This window comes from Ischnura elegans, unplaced genomic scaffold (assembly GCF_921293095.1).
Source record: "Ischnura elegans unplaced genomic scaffold, ioIscEleg1.1, whole genome shotgun sequence".
Taxonomy (NCBI): Eukaryota; Metazoa; Arthropoda; class Insecta; order Odonata; family Coenagrionidae; genus Ischnura; species Ischnura elegans.
The window spans coordinates 166,023-188,315 of NW_025791724.1; the positions used below are offsets into that span (position 1 = coordinate 166,023).

At 45.1% G+C, this 22,293-nt stretch overlaps 4 protein-coding genes across 4 annotated transcripts; 3 read left to right on the forward strand and 1 right to left on the reverse strand.

Annotated features, from left to right (window-relative positions):
• Nucleotides 1–5,934: 5,934 nt before the first annotated feature.
• LOC124173610 (late histone H1-like) lies at nt 5,935–7,532 on the forward strand. The gene has a single exon (XM_046553031.1). The coding sequence runs from the start codon at nt 6,673–6,675 to the stop codon at nt 7,459–7,461; it is 789 nt and encodes a 262-aa protein (XP_046408987.1). The 5' UTR covers nt 5,935–6,672; the 3' UTR covers nt 7,462–7,532.
• A 6,297-nt stretch (nt 7,533–13,829) lies between these two features.
• On the forward strand, nt 13,830–14,204 carry LOC124173630 (histone H4-like). Its single transcript, XM_046553051.1, has one exon. The coding sequence runs from the start codon at nt 13,830–13,832 to the stop codon at nt 14,124–14,126; it is 297 nt and encodes a 98-aa protein (XP_046409007.1). The 3' UTR covers nt 14,127–14,204.
• Nucleotides 14,205–15,016: 812 nt separating this feature from the next.
• Nucleotides 15,017–15,449, reverse strand: LOC124173619 (histone H2A). Its single transcript, XM_046553040.1, has one exon. It carries the CDS (start codon nt 15,442–15,444, stop codon nt 15,070–15,072), a length of 375 nt encoding a protein of 124 aa, XP_046408996.1. The 5' UTR covers nt 15,445–15,449; the 3' UTR covers nt 15,017–15,069.
• Nucleotides 15,450–15,642: 193 nt separating this feature from the next.
• LOC124173622 (histone H2B) lies at nt 15,643–16,072 on the forward strand. The gene has a single exon (XM_046553043.1). It carries the CDS (start codon nt 15,661–15,663, stop codon nt 16,030–16,032), a length of 372 nt encoding a protein of 123 aa, XP_046408999.1. The 5' UTR covers nt 15,643–15,660; the 3' UTR covers nt 16,033–16,072.
• Nucleotides 16,073–22,293: the final 6,221 nt, after the last annotated feature.

Here is a 22,293-nt window from a genome sequence, read left to right on the forward strand (position 1 = left end):
GCGTTTTAGGAAGTGTATCAATGGAAGCGTTAGTCCATGGCGATAGTTTGGGAATAGAATGATGATTGGGGGAATGTTGATATGTGCAGTTGTGGCATCAGGGCTTGGAGATTACATAATATGTGATATAAATGAAATTGTAATGAGTCGTGCAATGAAACTCGTCAGGAATACGTGCATTAACTCTTCCTTCGTTTTAAAAGTGAACTGGTGTTAATCCGTGAAAGAACATAGTTTTGATAAGGGAACGGCAGACATTTGTGTGGCTGAGTAAATGAAATTCCAATTGTGATATTCAAAATTATTCATAAAAACCATAATTACCGAGGGATTCTGACGGGATGCGTTCTAAAACGTTAACAATAGTAAAACATACATTAGTGTCGAGTTTCGTAGCGTTAGAGTAATTAGTTTGAAAAATATTCCGGTTGAAGTGACTGAAATATTGCAGAGGCTAAATATTGAAAAACAACATTATGTCCTATAGACAGTGAAAACCAGCGGATTCTGGTGGGACAAGTTTTAAAACAATAGGAGAGATAAGGCAATTGTCGGTGACGAGTGTCAGTGCGATTGAATCAATGGTTGAATTAATATGTTACAATGTGTGTATGACATAATGACATTAAATGTGTCATACTCAAAATTATTCATAAAAACCATAATTACCGAGGGATTTTGACGGGATGCGTTTTAAAACGTTAACAATAGTAAAACATACGTTAGTGTCGAGTTTCGTAGCGTTAGAGTAATTAGTTTAAAAAATATTCCAGTTGAAGTGACTGAAATATTGCACAGGCTAAATAATGAATAACAACATTATGTCCTATAAACAGTGAAAACCAGCGGATTTTGGTGGGACAAGTTTTAAAACAATAGGAGAAATAAGGCAATTGTCGGTGACGAGTGTCAGTGCGATTGAATCAATGGTTGAATTAATATGTTACAATGTGTGTATGACATAATGACATTAAATGTGTCATACTCAAAATTATTCATAAAAACCATAATTACCGAGGGATTTTGACGGGATGCGTTTTAAAACGTTAACAATAGTAAAACATACGTTAGTGTCGAGTTTCGTAGCGTTAGAGTAATTAGTTTAAAAAATATTCCGGTTGAAGTGACTGAAATATTGCAGAGGCTAAATATTGAATAACAACATTATGTCCTATAAACAGTGAAAACCAGCGGATTTTGGTGGGACAAGTTTTAAAACAATAGGAGAGATAAGGCAATTGTCGGTGACGAGTTTCAGTGCGATTGAGTCAATGGTTTAATTAATATGTTACAATGTGTGAATGACAAAATGACATTAAATGTGTCACACTCAAAATTATTCATAAAAACCATAATTACCGAGGGATTTTGACGGGATGCGTTTTAAAACGTTAACAATAGTAAAACATACGTTAGTGTCGAGTTTCGTATCGTTAGAATAATTAGTTTTAAAAATATTCCAGTAGAAGTGCCTGAAAAATTGCAGAGGATAAATATTGAATAACAACATTATGTCCTATAAACAGTGAAAACCAGCGGATTTTGGTGGGACAAGTTTTAAAACAATAGAAGAAATAAGGCAATTGTTGGTGACGAGTGTCAGTGCGATTGAGTCAATGGTTTAATTGATATGTTACATTGTGTGTATGACAAAATGACATTAAATGTGTCACACTCAAAATTATTCATAAAAACCATAATTACCGAGGGATTTTGACGGGATGCATTTTAAAACGTTCACAATAGTAAAACATACGTTAGTGTCGAGTTTCGTAGCGTTAGAATAATTAGTTTGAAAAATATTCCGGTTGAAGTGACTGAAATATTGCAGAGGCTAAATATTCAATAACAACGTTATGTCCTATAAACAGTGAAAACCAGCGGATTTTGGTGGGACAAGTTTTAAAACAATAGGAGAGATAAGGCAATTGTCGGTGACGAGTGTCAGTGCGATTGAATTAATGGTTGAATTCATATGTTACAATGTGTGTATGACAAAATGACATTAAATGTGTCATACTCAAAATTATTCATAAAAACCATAATTACCGAGGGATTTTGACGGGATGCGTTTTAAAACGTTAACAATAGTAAAACATACGTTAGTGTCGAGTTTCGTAGCGTTAGAGTAATTAGTTTAAAAAATATTCCAGTTGAAGTGACTGAAATATTGCACAGGCTAAATAATGAATAACAACATTATGTCCTATAAACAGTGAAAACCAGCGGATTTTGGTGGGACAAGTTTTAAAACAATAGGAGAAATAAGGCAATTGTCGGTGACGAGTGTCAGTGCGATTGAATTAATGGTTGAATTAATATGTTACAATGTGTGTATGACATAATGACATTAAATGTGTCATACTCAAAATTATTCATAAAAACCATAATTACCGAGGGATTTTGACGGGATGCGTTTTAAAACGTTAACAATAGTAAAACATACGTTAGTGTCGAGTTTCGTAGCGTTAGAGTAATTAGTTTAAAAAATATTCCGGTTGAAGTGACTGAAATATTGCAGAGGCTAAATATTGAAAAACAACATTATGTCCTATAGACAGTGAAAACCAGCGGATTTTGGTGGGACAAGTTTTAAAACAATAGGAGAGATAAGGCAATTGTCGGTGACGAGTGTCAGTGCGATAGAATGAATGGTTGAATTAATATGTTACAATGTGTGTATGACATAATGACATTAAATGTGTCATACTCAAAATTATTCATAAAAACCATAATTACCGAGGGATTTTGACGGGATGCGTTTTAAAACGTTAACAATAGTAAAACATACGTTAGTGTCGAGTTTCGTAGCGTTAGAGTAATTAGTTTAAAAAATATTCCGGTTAAAGTGACTGAAATATTGCAGAGGCTAAATATTGAAAAACAACATTATGTCCTATAGACAGTGAAAACCAGCGGATTTTGGTGGGACAAGTTTTAAAACAATAGGAGAAATAAGGCAATTGTCGGTGACGAGTGTCAGTGCGATTGAATTAATGGTTGAATTAATATGTTACAATGTGTGTATGACATAATGACATTAAATGTGTCATACTCAAAATTATTCATAAAAACCATAATTACCGAGGGATTTTGACGGGATGCGTTTTAAAACGTTAACAATAGTAAAACATACGTTAGTGTCGAGTTTCGTAGCGTTAGAGTAATTAGTTTAAAAAATATACCGGTTGAAGTGACTGAAATATTGCAGAGGCTAAATATTGAAAAACAACATTATGTCCTATAGACAGTGAAAACCAGCGGATTTTGGTGGGACAAGTTTTAAAACAATAGGAGAAATAAGGCAATTGTCGGTGACGTGTGTCAGTGCGATTGAATGAATGGTTGAATTAATATGTTACAATGTGTGTATGACATAATGACATTAAATGTGTCATACTCAAAATTATTCATAAAAACCATAATTACCGAGGGATTTTGACGGGATGCGTTTTAAAACGTTAACAATAGTAAAACATACGTTAGTGTCGAGTTTCGTAGCGTTAGAGTAATTAGTTTAAAAAATATTCCGGTTGAAGTGACTGAAATATTGCAGAGGCTAAATATTGAAAAACAACATTATGTCCTATAGACAGTGAAAACCAGCGGATTTTGGTGGGACAAGTTTTAAAACAATAGGAGAAATAAGGCAATTGTCGGTGACGAGTGTCAGTGCGATTGAATTAATGGTTGAATTAATATGTTACAATGTGTGTATGACATAATGACATTAAATGTGTCATACTCAAAATTATTCATAAAAACCATAATTACCGAGGGATTTTGACGGGATGCGTTTTAAAACGTTAACAATAGTAAAACATACGTTAGTGTCGAGTTTCGTAGCGTTAGAGTAATTAGTTTAAAAAATATTCCGGTTGAAGTGACTGAAATATTGCAGAGGCTAAATATTGAATAACAACATTATGTCCTATAAACAGTGAAAACCAGCGGATTTTGGTGGGACAAGTTTTAAAACAATAGGAGAAATTAGGCAATTGTCGGTGACGAGTGTCAGTGCGATTGAATTAATGGTTTAATTAATATGTTACACTCCCTGGCTGTCGACATGAAATTCCTAGGGTCAAACTCAATATTATTTATAAAAACCATAATTACCGAGGGATTTTGATGGGAGACATTTTAAAACGTTCTTAAAGTGAAAACAGACATTATTGAGGAGTATCATAGTCTCTGAATGAATACTTTCAAAATACGCCATTTTTTGGGTTGAAAGTAAGCGAAGACTGAATTTTCAATATCAGCATGATGTCATATGAACAGTAAAAACCAGTGGATTTTGATGGGACCGGTTTTAAAACGACAAGAAAATTAAGACAAATATTCGTGACAAGTGTCAGTGCAACGGAGTAAATAGTTTTAAAAATGTGTTACAGTTGCTAATGAGTTAATCAAATTTCCATTTTCATACTCAAAATTATTTCTAAAAACCATAATTACCGTGGGATTTGGACGGGAGACGTTTCAAAACTTAGGTGTATTCAGAAAGAACATTATAGCGGAGTTCCGTAGCCACAGAATGAATACTTTGAAAAATATCCCATATTATGTGTCTGACAGCAAATGCTGATTTTTCAATATCAACGTTATGTCATATGAACAGTAAAAACCAGTGAATTTTGATGGGACCGGTTTTAAAACGACAAGGAAATTAAGGCAATTATTCGTGACTAGTGTCAGTGCGACTGATTCCATGGTTTAAGAAATATATTGTAATCCGTTGCTGACAAAAACAAATTTCCAATGCCATACTCCAAATTATTCATAAAAAGCAATAATTACAGAGGGATTTGGACGGGAGACGTTTTAGAACGTTAACATAAATTGAAACAAACATTATCGTGGACCTTCAGTGCGACGGAATTGAAAATTTCAACAATGTTCCATGCTCTGTGCCCGTCACATTGCAAAGTGTCCGTTTAAACTCAACAAGTGAGCGTGGAAACCACACTTCCGGTCGGATTTTCATGAGGCACGTTTTAAAACGTGCAGAAAAATGACAATTAATTATTTGGAGACAAAGTTCGACAGAATAATAGCTACGTTAATGCCACATACGTGGCTACTGCGACAGCGCACGATGTATTCGTCGTAGGCGTGTGACATTTCGTCATAACATGCAGATTGTCACTTCATGCATTGCAATAGGGATATGTGAAGTTCGAAAGGAATAACTCCGAAGTCGTACTCGCTCTTTTCCTTCGTAATTCCGCAATCAGACAGTGAAATGCATCGGAAATATTGACAAACGAAGTAAGTCAAAGGAAAATTGATTTGCCAAAAGAGGTAATTGTAAGAATGCCGAAACAACAAATACCACGTTTCAGGAAATAGCAAAGTTAGGTTTAAAACTTGGACGTTACCGTAGAGAGTGGAATTAATCCACAGAACAATGTACGAAAAACTAACAAAGGGAAAGTTATCGATCGGCGATGTGAAGAGTACATCTTTTCCCTTGCACGTCCGCATTCACGAATACACGTTCCTGCGGGAAAGACACATCATTTCCAATCCCGAAGTGGCGTGTGGTAATTTAAGTAATACGTGTAACGCGCTACGTCGTCACAATGTTGTAGGGAACGGTAATTCATTTTCACAAAAGTCATTCAAAATCAGCCTTCTCACACACAGAAAATCGCAGTCATCAATTTCCAGAATCGCACGCTAGACCAGAAATATCCTGCGACTCGAGTATGGAAAAGCCAGCCTCACTCGACAATCCCTCCCGTCGAGGCGTAATTTTTTTTTCACCAACCTTTCGCAATCCCTGCCCAGGAATCAAATTCACCACATTCCCCCCCAGAATAGGCACAGAAAGCGCACGGAGTGAAACGAACGGGGCGAACCGAAAACCGTAGGAGCGTCAAACGGAGTCATTCCATTTCCTTCGAATATCACGACTCGCGGCGCAATCGGAATACTCTCGCGACATTCAGCCCCCGCCGGAAAGGGGAAACGATAATCGAGTGCCGCCGTTTGTGGAATAACGGCACGAGAACAAAAATTATGGACATTCGTCCGCTTCTCCCGGGGATCGCGGGTTCGCGGCAGCGCGAACGATCGCAGTCGCACGCGGAAAGAGTGATTTCGGCGTCGCGAAAAGGCGAGATCGAGGGAAACAGTCGCGTTTCGGCGACGCCGAAGTGGCGTCTCGATCGTCGATCGAAATCGCCGCAAACTCGGATCGAAAAGTGCAACAGACGAATGCACAACCGCGGATCGAGTCGTCGCGACACGACGCCGATCCGTCCGACAGGCACATCTTCCGACCATCGTTCTCCGTCCGCGGGGCGCCGTCCAGACCGGCGCCGGCGTGCCGGCACACGCAGGAAGGTTCAGAGAAACGGCGAGGCAGGTCGCCGATCGACCACGCGAACCCGCGACGCCACGGCGACACTTTAATTATCGGGTCGGAAGGCGCGCCGGTGACATGCCGTATTTCGCTCGGGCGCCGCGGCGCCCGCGACGTTCCGGTCGCCGACGGCGGGCCGCCCGCGCGCGGCCGGGACTGTCGCCTCGCGCGTCGAGATCGGACGCCGACGTCGGAGCCGCCGGCGCCGTCCGAAACGATAAAGTGCGAGACGAAGTCGAGTACAAAGATTCGAAGGAGAACGCCGACGACAAGTTCGACAGCGGCGAACGCGCTCCGAAATGGTACGATATCTCGAAGGTGGGAAACGCGAAAATTTCATCGCTTCATACCTCTCGTCCGAGACCATGGCAGACGCTACCGCAGCAGCCGCAGCAGCGCCCCCGGCGGCCCAGCCGTCCGGCACCGCAGCCGTCAAGCCCCTGCCCGCCGCCTCCGCAGCATCCAAGAAGGCCAGCAAGGGCGCCGCCTCCAAGAAGGCCCGCGCAAAGCCCTCCCATCCACCGACCTCCGAGATGGTCAACAACGCCGTCAAGAGCCTCAAGGAACGCGGCGGCTCCTCCCTCCAGGCCATCAAGAAGTACATCGCCGCCTCCTACAAGGTCGACGCCGAGAAGCTCTCCCCCTTCATCAAGAAGTACCTCAAGTCCGCCGTCACCTCCGGCACACTCGTACAGACCAAGGGCAAGGGAGCGTCGGGGTCCTTCAAGCTGAGCTCCACCACGCTGAAGGACAAGGCTGCACCCGCTGCAGCCAAGGCGAAGAAGACCGCAGCCAAGAAGACCGCCGCGGCCAAGAAGCCGAAGCCCGCGAAGAAGGAGAAGGCTGCCACCAAGCGGTCCGCGCCCAAGGAGCGCTCCAAGTCCGCGCCTCCTGCGAAGAAGGCAAAGAAAGCAGACAAGCCCAAGAAGAAGCCCGCAGCAGCCAAGCCAGCGGCGAAGGCAGCAAAGTCCCCATCGAAGGCAAAGAAGGCGCCCACCAAGCCCAAGGCGCCCAAGCCCAAGAAGACGCCCACCAAGCCCAAGCCCGCGGCAGCAAAGAAGGCCGCCGCCGCCCCCAAGAAGAAGTGAGCGACCGAACCTCGCAGGTTCACCGAACTTCGATGTACGCGAAGTTCAATTTAGGCCCTCTTAAGGGCCATCAAGTCATACAGATGACTATTTTCCATGCTTAAAACAAAATTCCAAACTCCTTCACCTTACCCAATAAAGTTTCAAACCTTACCCATTGAAGGAAATGAGTAGATGGACAATATTCCTTCTACAAAACCGCTAATTTTACGTCAAATTAATGCACCTTCCATTGAAGGTTGTCAGATAATTTTTTGGCAGTAAAAATTTACCTATGAACCTAAGTTTCGAAAGAGACGTCTGCTGCAGCAGAAAGCCTGATTGCTCAAAAGAATGAAGTATTTGCGTTTCACATATTTGCAACCAAGACGGTCGATTGTTGAAAACAATGAAATCTTGGCGAATGTCATTGTTGCATTAGTATTTTCCGTGACAAAACTGCTGGCGGAAAACAATCGTCGCGCATGGCAACATCTCCTGACGACATTTTTTGAGTTCGAGAGATGCCTACATTGTCGTAACTCGATAAACGATTGAGTGTACTCCTGACTTTGTTATTCTGAAAGAACTTCGAAATTTCCGTTACTTATGAAATTTAAATTGCCATTCTGTAAAGATAACATTTTCCGTCAGGAAACTGCCAGGATGCCAAGCACTCCATCTGCAAAAAAACATCTTTTCATAAGTTATATTCATACCTTCCAGTATTTTTCTATACTATTTTTCATTAGTTAATTATAATTATCATTAATTACAACTTTATTATTTTTTCATTCTCTTTCAGCTTTTCTTTATGAAATATTATTTCATTCTCGTCGATGAAAGCAATGGGAAACAATCGTCTGTATGACGTCTAGTCCTGAAAAGGACTTTTGTTTTTGTGCCGACAAGAAGTCGACAGCGACGACGATCTAAGCGCGCTCTCCGCGGATACGGCGTGCCAGCTGGATGTCCTTTGGCATGATGGTGACGCGCTTGGCGTGGATGGCGCACAGGTTGGTGTCCTCGAAAAGACCCACGAGGTAGGCCTCGGACGCCTCCTGCAAAGCCATGACGGCGGAGCTCTGGAAGCGGAGGTCGGTCTTGAAGTCCTGGGCGATCTCACGGACCAGGCGCTGGAAGGGCAGCTTGCGGATCAGAAGCTCGGTGCTCTTCTGGTATCTCCTGATCTCTCGGAGGGCCACGGTACCTGGGCGATACCTGTGGGGCTTCTTCACTCCACCGGTGGCCGGCGCGCTCTTGCGAGCGGCCTTGGTGGCCAGCTGCTTCCTGGGGGCTTTGCCTCCGGTCGACTTACGGGCTGTCTGCTTGGTACGTGCCATTTTCCTGTCGGGAAAGTAACTGAAGACGAGCTGATTCATTTGTTGTTTCTTCATTCCGCCCATCCGGGCACTTTGAAGATGGTGCAAGTTTACTGTCCTGTCTTCCAGGACTGGGAATATTTAATTCCTGGTTTGGGGTAGGTGTTCAGTGTCTCCTGTAGACGACACTGGTCGACGGTAGCAGTCCCAAGAGTTGAGATTTGCTACCGCCATGGATGCGATGTAATTTATTTGTGATGTTCGCGTCTTCTCGAAGAAACGCTTCGCCTCCTCCTGCATGCGTTGATCCACAGTTGTTTCCCCCGTTGCGAGGTAGAGCGCCTCGTTGCCAGTCCATCTCGGCATTCTTGTTATTAGGCGCAGGATGTTCCTGATGGTCTTGTCTAATGTAGTTTTTGGACCTTTCAATGCCAGTCCAGACCAAATTGGGGAGGCATATGTTACTATGGGCATCAGAATAGCTTTGAAGATTCTCAGTTTTAGGTGCTGAGGAATGGCGTTGGAGTTCAGTAATGGTCTGAGGTTTGCGGCGTTTCTGCTGAGTTTTTGACGAAGTCCCAGGAGGTGTTCCTTGAATTGTAGCTTTTTATCCAGCTTGATACCGAGGTAAGTGGCGGAGGAGCTCCACTCTATTGTTTGGCCTCTTAGGGATGTTGCTGCCGCAGGTTGGTGAGCCTTCCTCTTCCTGCGTTCAAACATGACCGCCGTTGTTTTGGTAGGGTTTAAATCAATTCTCCATTTGGCGTACCAGTTGGAAGTTCGGTTGAGGGCAGATTGTAGGTACATTGCAGCGAATTTCGGCCGCGTTGATCGGCAGAGGAGTGCCGCGTCGTCTGCAAACAGGCTAGCTGTGGTATTCCAGCCGAAATCCTGTGGGAAGTCAGCTGTGTATATGGAGTATAGTTGGGGTCCAAGGACTGATCCTTGTGGGACGCCTGCAAGGATGAGTCGGTCGGTTGAGGATGCGCCATCCCAGGTGACGTTGAAGGATCTTCCTTGTAGGTAATTCGCTATTATGCCGGTGATCCACGTTGGGTAACGGAATGAACGCAGTTTCCAAATTAGGCCTTGATGCCAGACCCGATCAAATGCCTTACTCACGTCTAAGAAGGCGGCGGCACAGCAGCTTTTGTTATTGAAGGATCCGGTAATAAAGTTGGTAACTTTTAAGAGAGCATGAGAAGTTGAGTGGTGGTGGCGGAATCCGAATTGAAAGGATGGTAGAATTTTTTCTGTTTCAGTGTGCTGCTGTAAGTGGACTTGAATAATTCTTTCCAACATCTTGCCAAGTCCGTCGAGAAGGGAAATTGGTCTGTAGCTTGATATTTTTGAAGGTGATTTTCCCTGCTTTTGGAGTCCAATAACCTTCGCCTTTTTCCAGGTGGTAGGAAAATACTGCAGTTTAAGGCAGGCCGTGAAGATGAGGGCAATTAAAATTCCAGCAGCCCTCGGCAATTGCCGCAGAATTTCATTCCGGATTCCGTCCGGTCCCGGAGCCTTTCTTAATGGAAGTCGTTTTAATCCCTCAGCGATCATATCTAGAGTGACTTGCGGAGGTTCCATATCAGCGGGAGGTAGAGGTGGCTCTTCCTTTTCTAATTGATCGATGTCAGCTGCTAGTGGGTTTGGCGCGTTTGGTTGAAAGCATTCTTCCAAGTAGTCAGCGAAGCAAGTAGCCTTCTCCTCGTTACTGCATGCTGTCGCCGTTGGCGTGCGAATGGGTGGTATCTTGACGAATGGTGATCGCATAAGTCTTGCCATCCGCCAGATGCTGCCGTCATCCGTATTCAGGGAGGAGAGTTTTTTCTCCCAGGAGCTGCGTCGGAAGTCGACAACCGCCTCGTGTGCCTTCCTTTTTAGAGCCTGGTATTTGCGTTTGTCGCTGGGAGTGTGCGTGCGCTGGAAAGTATTTCTTGCCTTATTTTTTCTTCGCAGTAGGTCCTTGATCCCTGCTGGGAGATCTAGGTAATCCGGAGGACTACGTGCTGCTACCGGGATTGCAGATTCGGCAGCTTCCTTCATCTGCTTTGTCAGATTCGAGACAAGATCGTCGATTTGCTCTGGGGTTTCGACAGTCGCTGCTTCCGGGAGCTTGGATGCCAGCGTACTTCGGAAGAGTTGCCAATCAGCCTTGGCGAGATTGTGATGGGTCGGTTGTGGTAAGCGAGTAGGTTTAATCCCTGCGTAGCAGAGGACCGGGTAGTGGTCACTCTCGAGAGCTTGTATGGTGCGGCAGAAGACAGATAGTTGCAGTTTCGCCATCAAGAAGATGTCCAGGACATCGCTCGATCCATTAAAGTGGTAATGGGTAGGTTGGTCTGGTCCCAGTGCTCTTATGGCGGTGTCATTCAGCCAATTTCGGAGTTTATTCCCTCTGGAATTAGGCGTTGTGGAGTGCCAGGAGGGGTCTTTGGCATTTAAGTCACCGCCAAGTATAGTCGGCGGTCCTCTCTGTAATAATGCTGCGTAGTCTTCAGCGCAGAAGTCACGGCCTGGTTTCTGATATGCTGCGACTAAGGTTAGGTCGCCTGAATCAGTGATTAATTGAAGTGAAGTTGATTCAACGGACGAGTTTGGAGGGTCAGGCAGTTGGAAGCCGCGTAAGCCTTCTCGGAGGAGAATTGCTGTTCCGCCGCTTGGAGTTGGACCAGCTCTATCGGTGCGAAAGACTGTGTATCCAGGAACTGTCCATTTAGTTGTGGGGAGCAGTTTTGTTTCGCTGATTAAAGCAGCGTCAACCTTGTATTCACCAAGGAAGGAGAGCAGTTCAGGGGTCTTCCAAAATAGACCTCCATTTGCATTCCACGCTGCAATTATGAGGCGAGGTGGTAGCTTGACGTATCTAGGGAACGCTTATGTTGAGAGCGGCGAGTACCCTAGACATTAGTGTCTGTTGCTGCATTAATTGTGTTTGGATTGCCGAGGTTACTGCAATCAAGGATTGTATAGCTGCTGCCAGGTCTGGCGTATCAGCAGCGGTTGCGTTGGTGGTAGTAGTGGGTGTTCGCGCGGGACGTTGAGAGTCTGGAAAGGCAGGAAATTCAGCATCCAGGCGCAGGCGTGGAGCAGATGAAGGCTTCTGAGACGGTGCAGGGAGTCCAGTTCCCCAGGGGTTTTGTCGCCCTAGAGTTGGAATAGGCTTGGGTGCAGCGGGTTCCTGTGGCTTCTTTTGCGAAGCTCTCAGCTTCTCAAGGTGTTTCTTATACACCGGACATTTCCTCGACATAGCGGGATGTTCTCCCTCGCAATTACAGCATGTTGCCGGTGTGGTTTTAGGTACCGGACATTGTGAGCCATGGTGCGCACCTGCACAGGACCAGCAGCGTGGTGAGGCAGTGCAGTGCACACTTGAGTGGCCGAATCTATTACACCGGTAGCACATTTGAGGCCGATCATATTTAAATGGAGTGAGCCGAAGGTGGACTGGCCCAACTTTCCGTAGCGCTCCTATCTGCTTCAGTGTCCACTCGGCGGTGGGCCGTACAGTGAGGTGATGCAGATCCTTCTTTTCTTTATCCCTGTTGAGGAGGGGCCGTACGGAGACTACAGGAATGCCTTCTCCTTCAAATAACTCCGTGAGATATTGCAGATCAAAATCAGCATCTAGACCTCTCACAAGGAAGGAAGCAGTACGTTCAGTTGGCAAGGCGTAAGATGAGGCCTGTGCCTGCTCTTTTGCCAGCAGTTCTTTGAGTGCTTTATGGTCTTCAATGTTGTCGAGGTGGACCCTCGTGAAGTCACGCCGTATATCGAGGTGAAATTCCCCTTTTACTACTGATTTTATTAGCTCGATGGACTTCCTATAATCAGAGATTCCGTAAATCAGGAACGGAGGCGGGCGTTGGCGCCGTGGAGGACGCTTCGGAGCAGTGGGTGCCGGGGCCAGAATGGCTGAGTCCGGAGTTTGTTCGGTTGGTGCTTGTTTCGCGTTGGAAACCGAGTCTTCCAAGTTGGAGAGGGCATTGAACTTATTTGACATCACAATTTGCTGTTTAGCTGGTTGCAGCGTTGGCGGCGAGGCGGGGCCTCTCTTCCTCTTGTTGGTTTTCACCGGTATAAAAGCACCGGATGGAACGTAAGCATCGGAAGGAAAGATGGCATCGGAAATTTCCATGTGGTCCTGAGCATGACCATTTTGGCCCTCTTGAGGGCCTCCGGAGGCAGCGGATTGATGCTGCGTGGACGCAGTAGGGCTATTGGTGGCATAATTGACGTCCTGGACAGAGGAACATGAAGCTGAGGCCCTTAAGAGGGCCGATGGTGAGGCCCTTAAGGGGGCCGTTGAGGATTCTTCCGAATAGTCGGAGCTTGGTGAGTCCGGGGATTCCAGCAATGGTGGCAACTGGTTGACGTGGTCTTGGCGCAGGTTCGTGGATGCCATTCGACAGCTATAGAGAGTCGGATGGCCGGAAAACGGTGCCTCAGTACCACAGTCCGTGGACCGAGATGCTGCTGTTGGTGCGCCGGTGGATGCAGTGGCCGCCATGGAATCCATGGCGGCCCGATGATTCGTTGGGGAGGGCAGGGAGGGCTGTTTGGGGCCTATCACCCTAGCGAGGGGACCCGGCCGTGTCCCTCAGGCGTGCAATGAGTTAGACTCTAGTGCCTGAGGTAACGGCCGAGACAACCTGGGAGTGTCGCTTTGGGCAAAGGCACCACCCGGAGGTGATAACCACAGTGACCGGGTTCGAAAGGTAGGTACGAGCCCAGTCAGCTGCGGCCCCCCGGGCGCCCCTTTAGCGACGGGAATCAGACGTGTTGTCTCTGCTCCCGATGGAAGCGGAGTGCTGTGGCGTGTAGTCCAAAAATCGTGTCCAAGAAGGCAAGGTCAAGCGGGTGGCGAAGGTCCAGACGGGCAGAGTCGTTATCGGTGGCGTAAACGCTAGAGAGCTGCGGCAGAGGTCGGATTAAGCTTTCGGTCTCTAAACCGGCAGTAACTGAAGCGGCCGATTTCTCGACCCAATATATTGGCATGAGTGTGTAGACTCTTACATGTGCCGAAATGTGATTGGCTGAGAGTGCGAGACCGTCGAAAGACGTTATAAAATGGAAAGCCGAAGCTTGGGGAAAGGAGGCGCCAAGCGTCATCGCAAGGTTCTTCGCGACAACATCCAGGGCATCACCAAGCCGGCCATTCGCCGTCTGGCCCGCCGCGGAGGTGTCAAGCGTATCTCCGGACTCATCTACGAGGAGACCCGCGGTGTCCTCAAGGTGTTCCTTGAGAACGTGATCCGTGACGCCGTCACCTACACCGAACACGCCAAGAGGAAGACCGTGACCGCCATGGACGTCGTGTACGCCCTCAAGCGCCAGGGACGCACCCTGTACGGATTCGGTGGTTAGATTTCCATCGCGGCAGCAGCCCATTACATCTGGCAGCTGCAGCATCATCGAATAACAAAGGTCCTTTTCAGGACCATAGAACATGCAGGATATTATTTGCCATTGCTTACACTCGTCGCAATCACAGAAATGTGATGTCATCGATAATACATGAGAACTACGGTACTGGTTGAGTAAAGAAAAAAAAAATTGATGGAATTGTCACATGACAAGTTACTATTATGCTAGTAAACCAAATACTTTCATTCATATTGAAAGTTGATTGAGTAAACTGCTGAGGGACGATCAATTTGTTTCTATTTCTTAATCCAACCCATATTACCGACTTCAACAATAATGGTCACTAAGTGTTCTATTTCCGGTAGTTATTGTTACATTTTACAGCGGCACAAGCCGTTAACAATGTCGTCCATTGATAGTGTTACTTAGCAACGACCAAACGCCTTCGTCGATTTTCAAACAATTCTTCGACCGAATGCGGTGACTATGACACATTGTTATACATCGCCTATCTGTTGCTTAGAAACGCACTGCTGCCAACATATTTTCAAACTGCTACATAGCATTCGGACTTTTTGGATATCCATTCAAATGTTCCTTTTACAAGGCGAAGCTATGGTATTGCAACATGTTTTTCCCCCATCATAATACTAATCCCTTAATTACTATTCATTCATCATCACAGTTTCTCTAACTCTGTTGGTATGCTTTCGTCACACTTGCTATCGTTCTATTATGTTATAATTTTCAAATTTTATAACCACTTGACAACTCGATCCACGACCTCTCCACCAGAGAAACAGAAAGTAATTTCTAGACTTTTTATGTGCACATTCTGGGAAGAGTACCAAATTCTTTGACATAGTCGTAAGACTGACAGACCTAGATGGTTTGCGGTCCTAAAAAGGACCATTTTTTTATTCTCTTCGTAAGAAGAGAACGCTTAAGCCTTCTTCTCGGTCTTCTTGGGCAGAAGCACGGCCTGGATGTTGGGCAAGACACCACCCTGGGCGATGGTGACGCCAGACAGGAGCTTGTTCAACTCCTCGTCGTTGCGGATGGCCAGCTGAAGATGACGGGGAATGATCCTCGTCTTCTTGTTGTCACGGGCAGCGTTGCCTGCCAATTCCAGGACTTCGGCGGCCAGGTACTCCATGACGGCGGCGAGGTACACGGGGGCACCGGCACCAACGCGCTCGGCGTAGTTGCCCTTGCGGAGCAGACGGTGGATACGTCCCACGGGGAACTGAAGTCCGGCCCTGCTGGAACGGGACTTGGACTTTCCCTTGACTTTGCCTCCTTTTCCGCGTCCAGACATGTTGAATCGAGTTGCTTTCGGCGGTACGGTGTAGACCTCTCGACGAAATGTTGATTAGAACCGTGTCTGTGTGGCTTATACATTTTATGGCCTGCCGCTGGCCGACTGCTCCGTCTACTCGACCAATCCGGTGTCGGCGAGTCCCGACTTCACGGCATATAATAAAAATCTAGCCAAAAATTTTCATTCTCGCTGCTACGCAACGTTGGTACCAACATGCCACCCAAGACTAGCGGAAAGGCTGCCAAGAAGGCCGGCAAGGCCCAGAAGAACATCTCCAAGGGAGACAAGAAGAAGAAGCGCAGGAGGAAGGAGAGCTACGCAATCTACATCTACAAGGTCTTGAAGCAGGTCCACCCTGACACCGGTATCTCCTCCAAGGCCATGAACATCATGAACTCCTTCGTCAACGACATCTTCGAGAGGATCGCCGCCGAGGCTTCCCGTCTCGCTCATTACAACAAGCGCTCCACCATCACCTCCAGGGAGGTGCAGACCGCCGTCAGGCTCCTGCTCCCCGGTGAACTGGCCAAGCACGCCGTGTCTGAGGGCACCAAGGCTGTGACCAAGTACACCAGCTCCAAGTAAATTACTTGGTAGCGCCCCAACGGCCCTTTTTAGGGCCCTACATCATTCAGTGTGATGTTTCCATTGCTTACTTCAACGACAAAAACGAAGTTCCACTTTAAAATTCACAACGGTAGTCCATATCTCATTTTCAGTGCTCAGAAGGTCCTAATTGTTATGATTACTCCTTGGTTGCCATAGCAACAGATTGTTGATCATTCATCAGTTATTTCATTCCAACAGTCGGTGATTGTTGGCGTCGCATTGTCAAAGCGAAGTGTGACGGTGTCTCCGGGCTCTCTCAAATGTTCAAGTTCAAAAATCGTTTTTCCACGAGCATAACAGATACAATGTTCCCACAAATTAATAATTTATGCAACATTATTTTCTCTTTCCTTATCTTCATGGCAGATGTTTTTCCTTTCCCTCTATCGCGTACATGAATTTCTACTATCGCTATATGTAAAGTCCTCCGTAACGTCTCCACAGTTCCTCGTTGCATGACAATCCGTCCAGTGCGTTCAAATTTTGTCTACTTGCAGCCGCACGAGACGATCGTTAACGTTATTTCCTTGTTATGACAACAAAAGGCACTTTGTAACTCAGAAAACTGGTGGGACTGTTTCTCTTACGTCAAACCGTTTGTCCGTTATTCCATCATTTTCAGTTCACTCCATATTCCACGTTGGCAGCCCATTGTAATCCATCTTCGAAAGCCTCTACTTTGTCACGGGAGGTCCGCGCTTCAGCTGTCTTCCTTTCCGCAACATTTATGAAAACTAACTCTTACAGATCCATTTCCGAAACTGATACTTTTGAAATGGAAATTTTTTATGCGCCGTTGATGCTCAATTTCATTCCTGTATGACATTTCACTCCAAATTGTTACAAAGTCAGATAGTGAACTATCGAATCTAATCACCGAATGAGTATAACATTCTTCAAAAGCCATACATATCTTCGCCAACGGCCATACCACGTTGAATACGCGAGGCGAGAGGACGTCTAGAGAGAGAGCTCCCGACCGTATTTTGTTTTTCGTGGATTTCGGAACCGGTTCTAAGCCCCGGCGATCGCACCCTGCGATCGCCGGGAGCCTTGCTGAGTGCGGGCTCGGACAGTTTTTGCGATTTTGTGACGCGACTAAAAAACGTGTGACACACGTAAGTGTGTTTAAACAAGTTAAACTCTAGTGCAACAGGGGTTAGCCATGGAATACCCAAAGGTCAACACCCTATGTTTGGAGTTTGAGAAGAATTTTGAAGCACCACAGCCCCTAGAGATCCATGATTTCATCATGTCAGAGCTCGGGGTTCGGATCGAAGAGGCAGTAGCGGTAGTAATAACAAACAAAAGAAGAACGATTTTTTTGAAATTGAAGACGGAGGGAAGAATGGAAGAAATACTCGCCGCAGGCGAGTCAAGGAAGATGGGCAACAGGGAGGTGAAGATTACATCGGCGAGTAGAAGAGTGACAATTGTTAAAGTTCACTTGCTGAATATTGAGGTACCGAGGGAGGAGGTGTTGAAGGCACTTGCGCCTTACGGAAAGATAATCGACTACCAACTAAACACTTGGGCTGGCCCGAAAACGTTAGCGGGCACTTACACGGGTGCCCGCAGCGTCAAAATGGAATTGACAAAAGACATCCCGTCGTATCTACAGGTGGCTAGATACAGAGCAGCGATTTATTATTACGGGCAAAAGCCGACGTGCTCTAGGTGTGGGGAGACATCGCATTTGAGGATAAACTGCCCACTCATACTAAGTGTGGGCCCCAACTCTACGTACGCCGAGAGGGTGAGGGGGGAAGATCCCATGGAAGTGAGCGAAATAGGTAAAGAACAAACTCAAATGGAAGAAGAGGTGGAGAGAGCGGTGCGGGAGCAAAGCGAGAACACGCAGGAAGGAGAAGAAACCAAGGGGGGAAACATTCCGGCGGTGGAAGAGCAACAAGGGACTGAGATGAAAGTGGACAAGAGTGACATCGAAGAAGTTTCCGGGGGGAGTGGAAAAACAGAGGGTGCAGGAGCTACTCCGGAAGCAGAGAATATGGAGTCGGACAACAACACAACACGAAGAAGACGAAAAAGAAACAGCGGAAGGCGAGGAAAAAGAAAAAATTCAACGTCGCCGACAGGGTCGGGAGGAGGCACAGAAGAGGGAGAGAGGAACATAGACGAATATTCGTCGAACACATCAAATGCTGAGATGGAGGTCGAGGAAATAATTATAGAAGACGAGGAAGACAAGGAGGAAGAGGCCGAAACGAAAGAGGGTTGGACCGTTCCCAAGACTTCTTTCCCCGTGCCGAAAGGTTTTACTTTTACCATGGGGAGGGAGACTGACGAAGAAACAACAGAAGAAGAAGAAGAACCAGGAGTGTCAAGAAGGGGGCAGATGAGTGGACATAGAATGACAAAACTACAAAGTGAAACAGAAACACTTAAAAAAGCATTTCTTAAACAAAACACTGATTCCGAAAAGAGAGAGCTAAAGAAAACGAAAAAACACAAGGCACAACAGAAATGAAAGACAGAAAATCACACATAAATTCGGGGGGGTTGGGGGAAATAGGAAAAGTACGCTGTACTGACATCATTTTCTCAAAATTTATTACAGGACAAAAGATGCAGCCTTGCCGGGGGAGCGGAAACGGGAGCACGAAGTCCGGTGAATCGACGAGAGCTGAGATTCTACACACCAAGGTTGGCAGCCCGTGCTGCAGAGGCCAGAGCAACGAGACACCGAGGGCTATTTTTAGCCTCAGAGTCGGAGAAAACCCGTTACGTGACCCACTTCGGTGCGAGGAATGCCGAGCAGCGGGAACAAAGCAGGCTGACACATCACAATGGCGAAGCAAAGGCAAGAAACGAGAATGTGTTTTGATAAGATACAACTATGCACTAATGTTTAAAATAGAAAATGCAAATCGAGTTTTATCTATATGTTCGATGTTAATGACCGTAAGGTATTTTTATTACGGGTTCAATTTAAAAACAAATGAACACGAAAAAGTAAGAGGAAGTTTTAAGACTAAAAATACAGTGTTTGCCTCATACGCCCAGTTAGCCCAGGGGATGTGTCGCGGGCTACCGCCCAGATTTGTGGGAAAACGCAGGTTCGAACCCAAGCAAGAACTTTCAAAGATGTGTTTTTTCCGCTCAATTTCCTTTCTAAATTTTGTATCTTCTTTGTGTCTTTTATTGGTATAAATGATCATAGTGTGTTCCTATTACGAGCTCAATTTAAAAATAAATGAACACGAAAAAGTAAGAGGAAGTTTTAAGACTAAAAATACAGTGTTTGCCTCATACGCCCAGTTAGCCCAGGGGATGTGTCGCGGGCTACTGCCCAGACCTGTGGGAAAACGCAGGTTCGAACCCAAGCAAGAACTTTCAAAGATGTGTTTTTTCCGCTCAATTTCCTTTCTAAATTTTGTATCTTCTTTGTGTCTTTTATTGGTATTAATGATCATAGTGTGTTCCTATTACGAGCTCAATTTAAAAACAAATGAACACGAAAAAGTAAGAGGAAGTTTTAAGACTAAAAATACAGTGTTTGCCTCAAGCGCCCAGTTAGCCCAGGGGATGTGTCGCGGGCTACTGCCAAGACCTGTGGGAAAACGCAGGTTCGAACCCAAGCAAGGACTTTCAAAGATGTGTTTTTTACGCTCAATTTTCCTACTAATTTTTATATCTTCTTTTTGTCTGTTATTGGTTTTCTCCTTTTCACGATATGATGGTTAACTTATATCACGTCAAAACATTCATGAAAATCGTAACATTTAACGCAGCGGGTATTATAAATCCTGCAAAAAATAAACAAATATTTTAAATGAGTGACTGTTTGAGCTAAAAGCTGAATATGTTAATTTATCTTTCACGATTTTTGTAGATTTTGTTTTATAACCTCGTAATATGTGAATTTGTAAAAAGTTTTGTTGCTCGGTTTACTATCCCGAACATAAGAGCAGTGATAGCCTAGTGGATCGACGTCCGGCTGGTGAGGGGAGAGTTTTGCTGTGTTCGGCCGGGCGTTCAAATCAAATTTTGCTTTTTGGATTATTGCAAACCTAGTGGTATCATATGTCCTTTATGTCTTGTTCATAAAAAGAGGTCTAAATTCAAATGTTAAAAATTTTGTCTGTAATGTTTTGTGGAAAAGAACAATAAAAAAAAAAATTTTGAATCAATACACCGGTTCTCGTCCGATCACCGAAGTTAAGCAACGTCGGGCCCGGATAGTACTTGGATGGGTGACCGCCTGGGAACACCGGGTGCTGTTGGTATCACTTTTTATTTTTTTCCCCTATCCTTATGATAACTAATTACAAGTTATTCACCACATGCATGCGTTGAAGGATGTGCATTGCATTTTCTTTCGCGTGAAATGGCAGTACTCCCACTTCCTTCAAGTGAAACGATTGAAACACGCCACTTCAGTTTTCCCAGTTAACTTTTCCTTATCGCGCAGAACGCTGCCTTTGTGCAGTCCATGCCATTTCTTAGGCCCATACCATTCCTTCCGTATTCTACACGTAAGTTACTCACATCGTACATACTGAAAAAAATCATATCGCTCGAGTAAATTCCGTAAGTGTAGTAAATGACATCTCATGAAGGAAACGTCGGTGATTACAGCGAAAATTATATTGTTCCACGAACGATCGATATAACTTTTTTATTCACCACTCTTGGATAATATGTTTCTGTTCCTAGGTTGATACATTCGTTATGTCATTCATAGAGAAACCGCGCTTAAAACAGTCAAGCCCGGAAAATTTAAATAAAGTAATGTAACGCCGAACAATATACTTCTCGAAATTATTCCTTGAGAGAACTGCTTTTCCTGTCTGCATTCCATAATGCTCCATTTCCAGCGAATCCATTTTTAAAATTGAATGCATACCCAAAATAATTTCGATCATGAAACAGTTGACACAACAACAGGCGACATTTACTAAGCGATGGGAGCTGAAAGAAATCGCCATTACAGTAACAAGCACACCGTTGCTACAGACATTTTTCAGAAACACATTTTCAAATATCGAGTACATGAAATAACGGAATTGAGAGACACTAAAGCACATCCGACTACTGCGGGAAACTGGCAACTATTAAACTTAAAAAAATATTTTAACTCAGCTACCACGAGCTATGCATTGCCAGAAAATGCCGAGAAAAATTCTTTAAAAAAAGAAGACGAAGGTCAATTTGTGAAATGCTTTCAACGATTAGTATTCTCCTTTTAGATTTTCTGGAAACGAAAATTAATTCATAGCGTAATAATTAAAACCCTGCTACGTGCGATTCCCTTCATTAACCGGATCGGCTATTGATCATTCATCATTCCTTTTCTTACACGTGTGTAGCGTCAAAAGGTGGAAGATACAAACGACGTAATGTCAGCTGTCACTGACAAACTTGCAACAATGTAATAATTAATCTCGTCATCCGCATCCCGGGACAAGTATTGCATCGTGAGTGCTCAAAAAGTAACACGCGCTGCCGCTAGATGGTGCGAGGGAGGCCACTCCGCAGTCCGGTGCCTGCCTCGCCGGGCGCGTGCAAACACAAGTTTGAACGTTCGATCCCCCGAGGGAGAGCGCACCCGGGCTATTGTTTACGACCGAGGTCAACAATGCCAATGCATACGCTGTCGAGTCCTCGGATCTTGACTGTCTCGAACAATTGCTATTAATGACAGCAATGGCACATAGCCTTTTCGTCCGAAGACGCAAAGCTTGCGTCCGTTTCGCACGTAAAATCACTTTTAAATTCAATCTATGAACACATCATTGTAAACCTGCACATTTCTCTCATTTCTCATCGTTGGTGAATGTTAATTTTGACTGAAGGAAATTAAATCCGGGCAATGCTATTAACTGCCGACCACCGAGCGTCGCTCGGCGTATCGCATTTCATTTTCGCGTTCAAAACTAGCGGACCACTTCCACTCCCATACGAATTGAGTTCCTGCAAGTCTCGACACGCACACTGACTAGGCAGCCGGTATCGGGGGTGTCGAGCCTGGAGAAAAGCAAAACAAAATGCTGCCGTCCGAACTTGCGTGTCATGCGATGGATAAAATTGTGCTCCCGGAACATGAAGGACGCAATTTCTTTCTTTCATTATGTCTCGTTTACGTTGTAATGGCACGCTTGCAATCGGTTAAACGGACAAAGCTTGCAGATGCATTCGAGAAATATATTAATCGCGGAGTTGTTTCGTGAACGATTCATTACATCAATTCAATTACAGATTTATTGTAACAGTTAC

Excerpts from the sequence above, each read along its gene's own strand:
- LOC124173610 (XM_046553031.1), top strand. The coding sequence starts at position 6,673 with ATGGTACGATATCTCGAAGGTGGGAAACGCGAAAATTTCATCGCTTCA.
- LOC124173630 (XM_046553051.1), top strand. The coding sequence starts at position 13,830 with ATGGAAAGCCGAAGCTTGGGGAAAGGAGGCGCCAAGCGTCATCGCAAG.
- LOC124173622 (XM_046553043.1), top strand. The coding sequence starts at position 15,661 with ATGCCACCCAAGACTAGCGGAAAGGCTGCCAAGAAGGCCGGCAAGGCC.
- LOC124173619 (XM_046553040.1), bottom strand. The coding sequence starts at position 15,444 with ATGTCTGGACGCGGAAAAGGAGGCAAAGTCAAGGGAAAGTCCAAGTCC.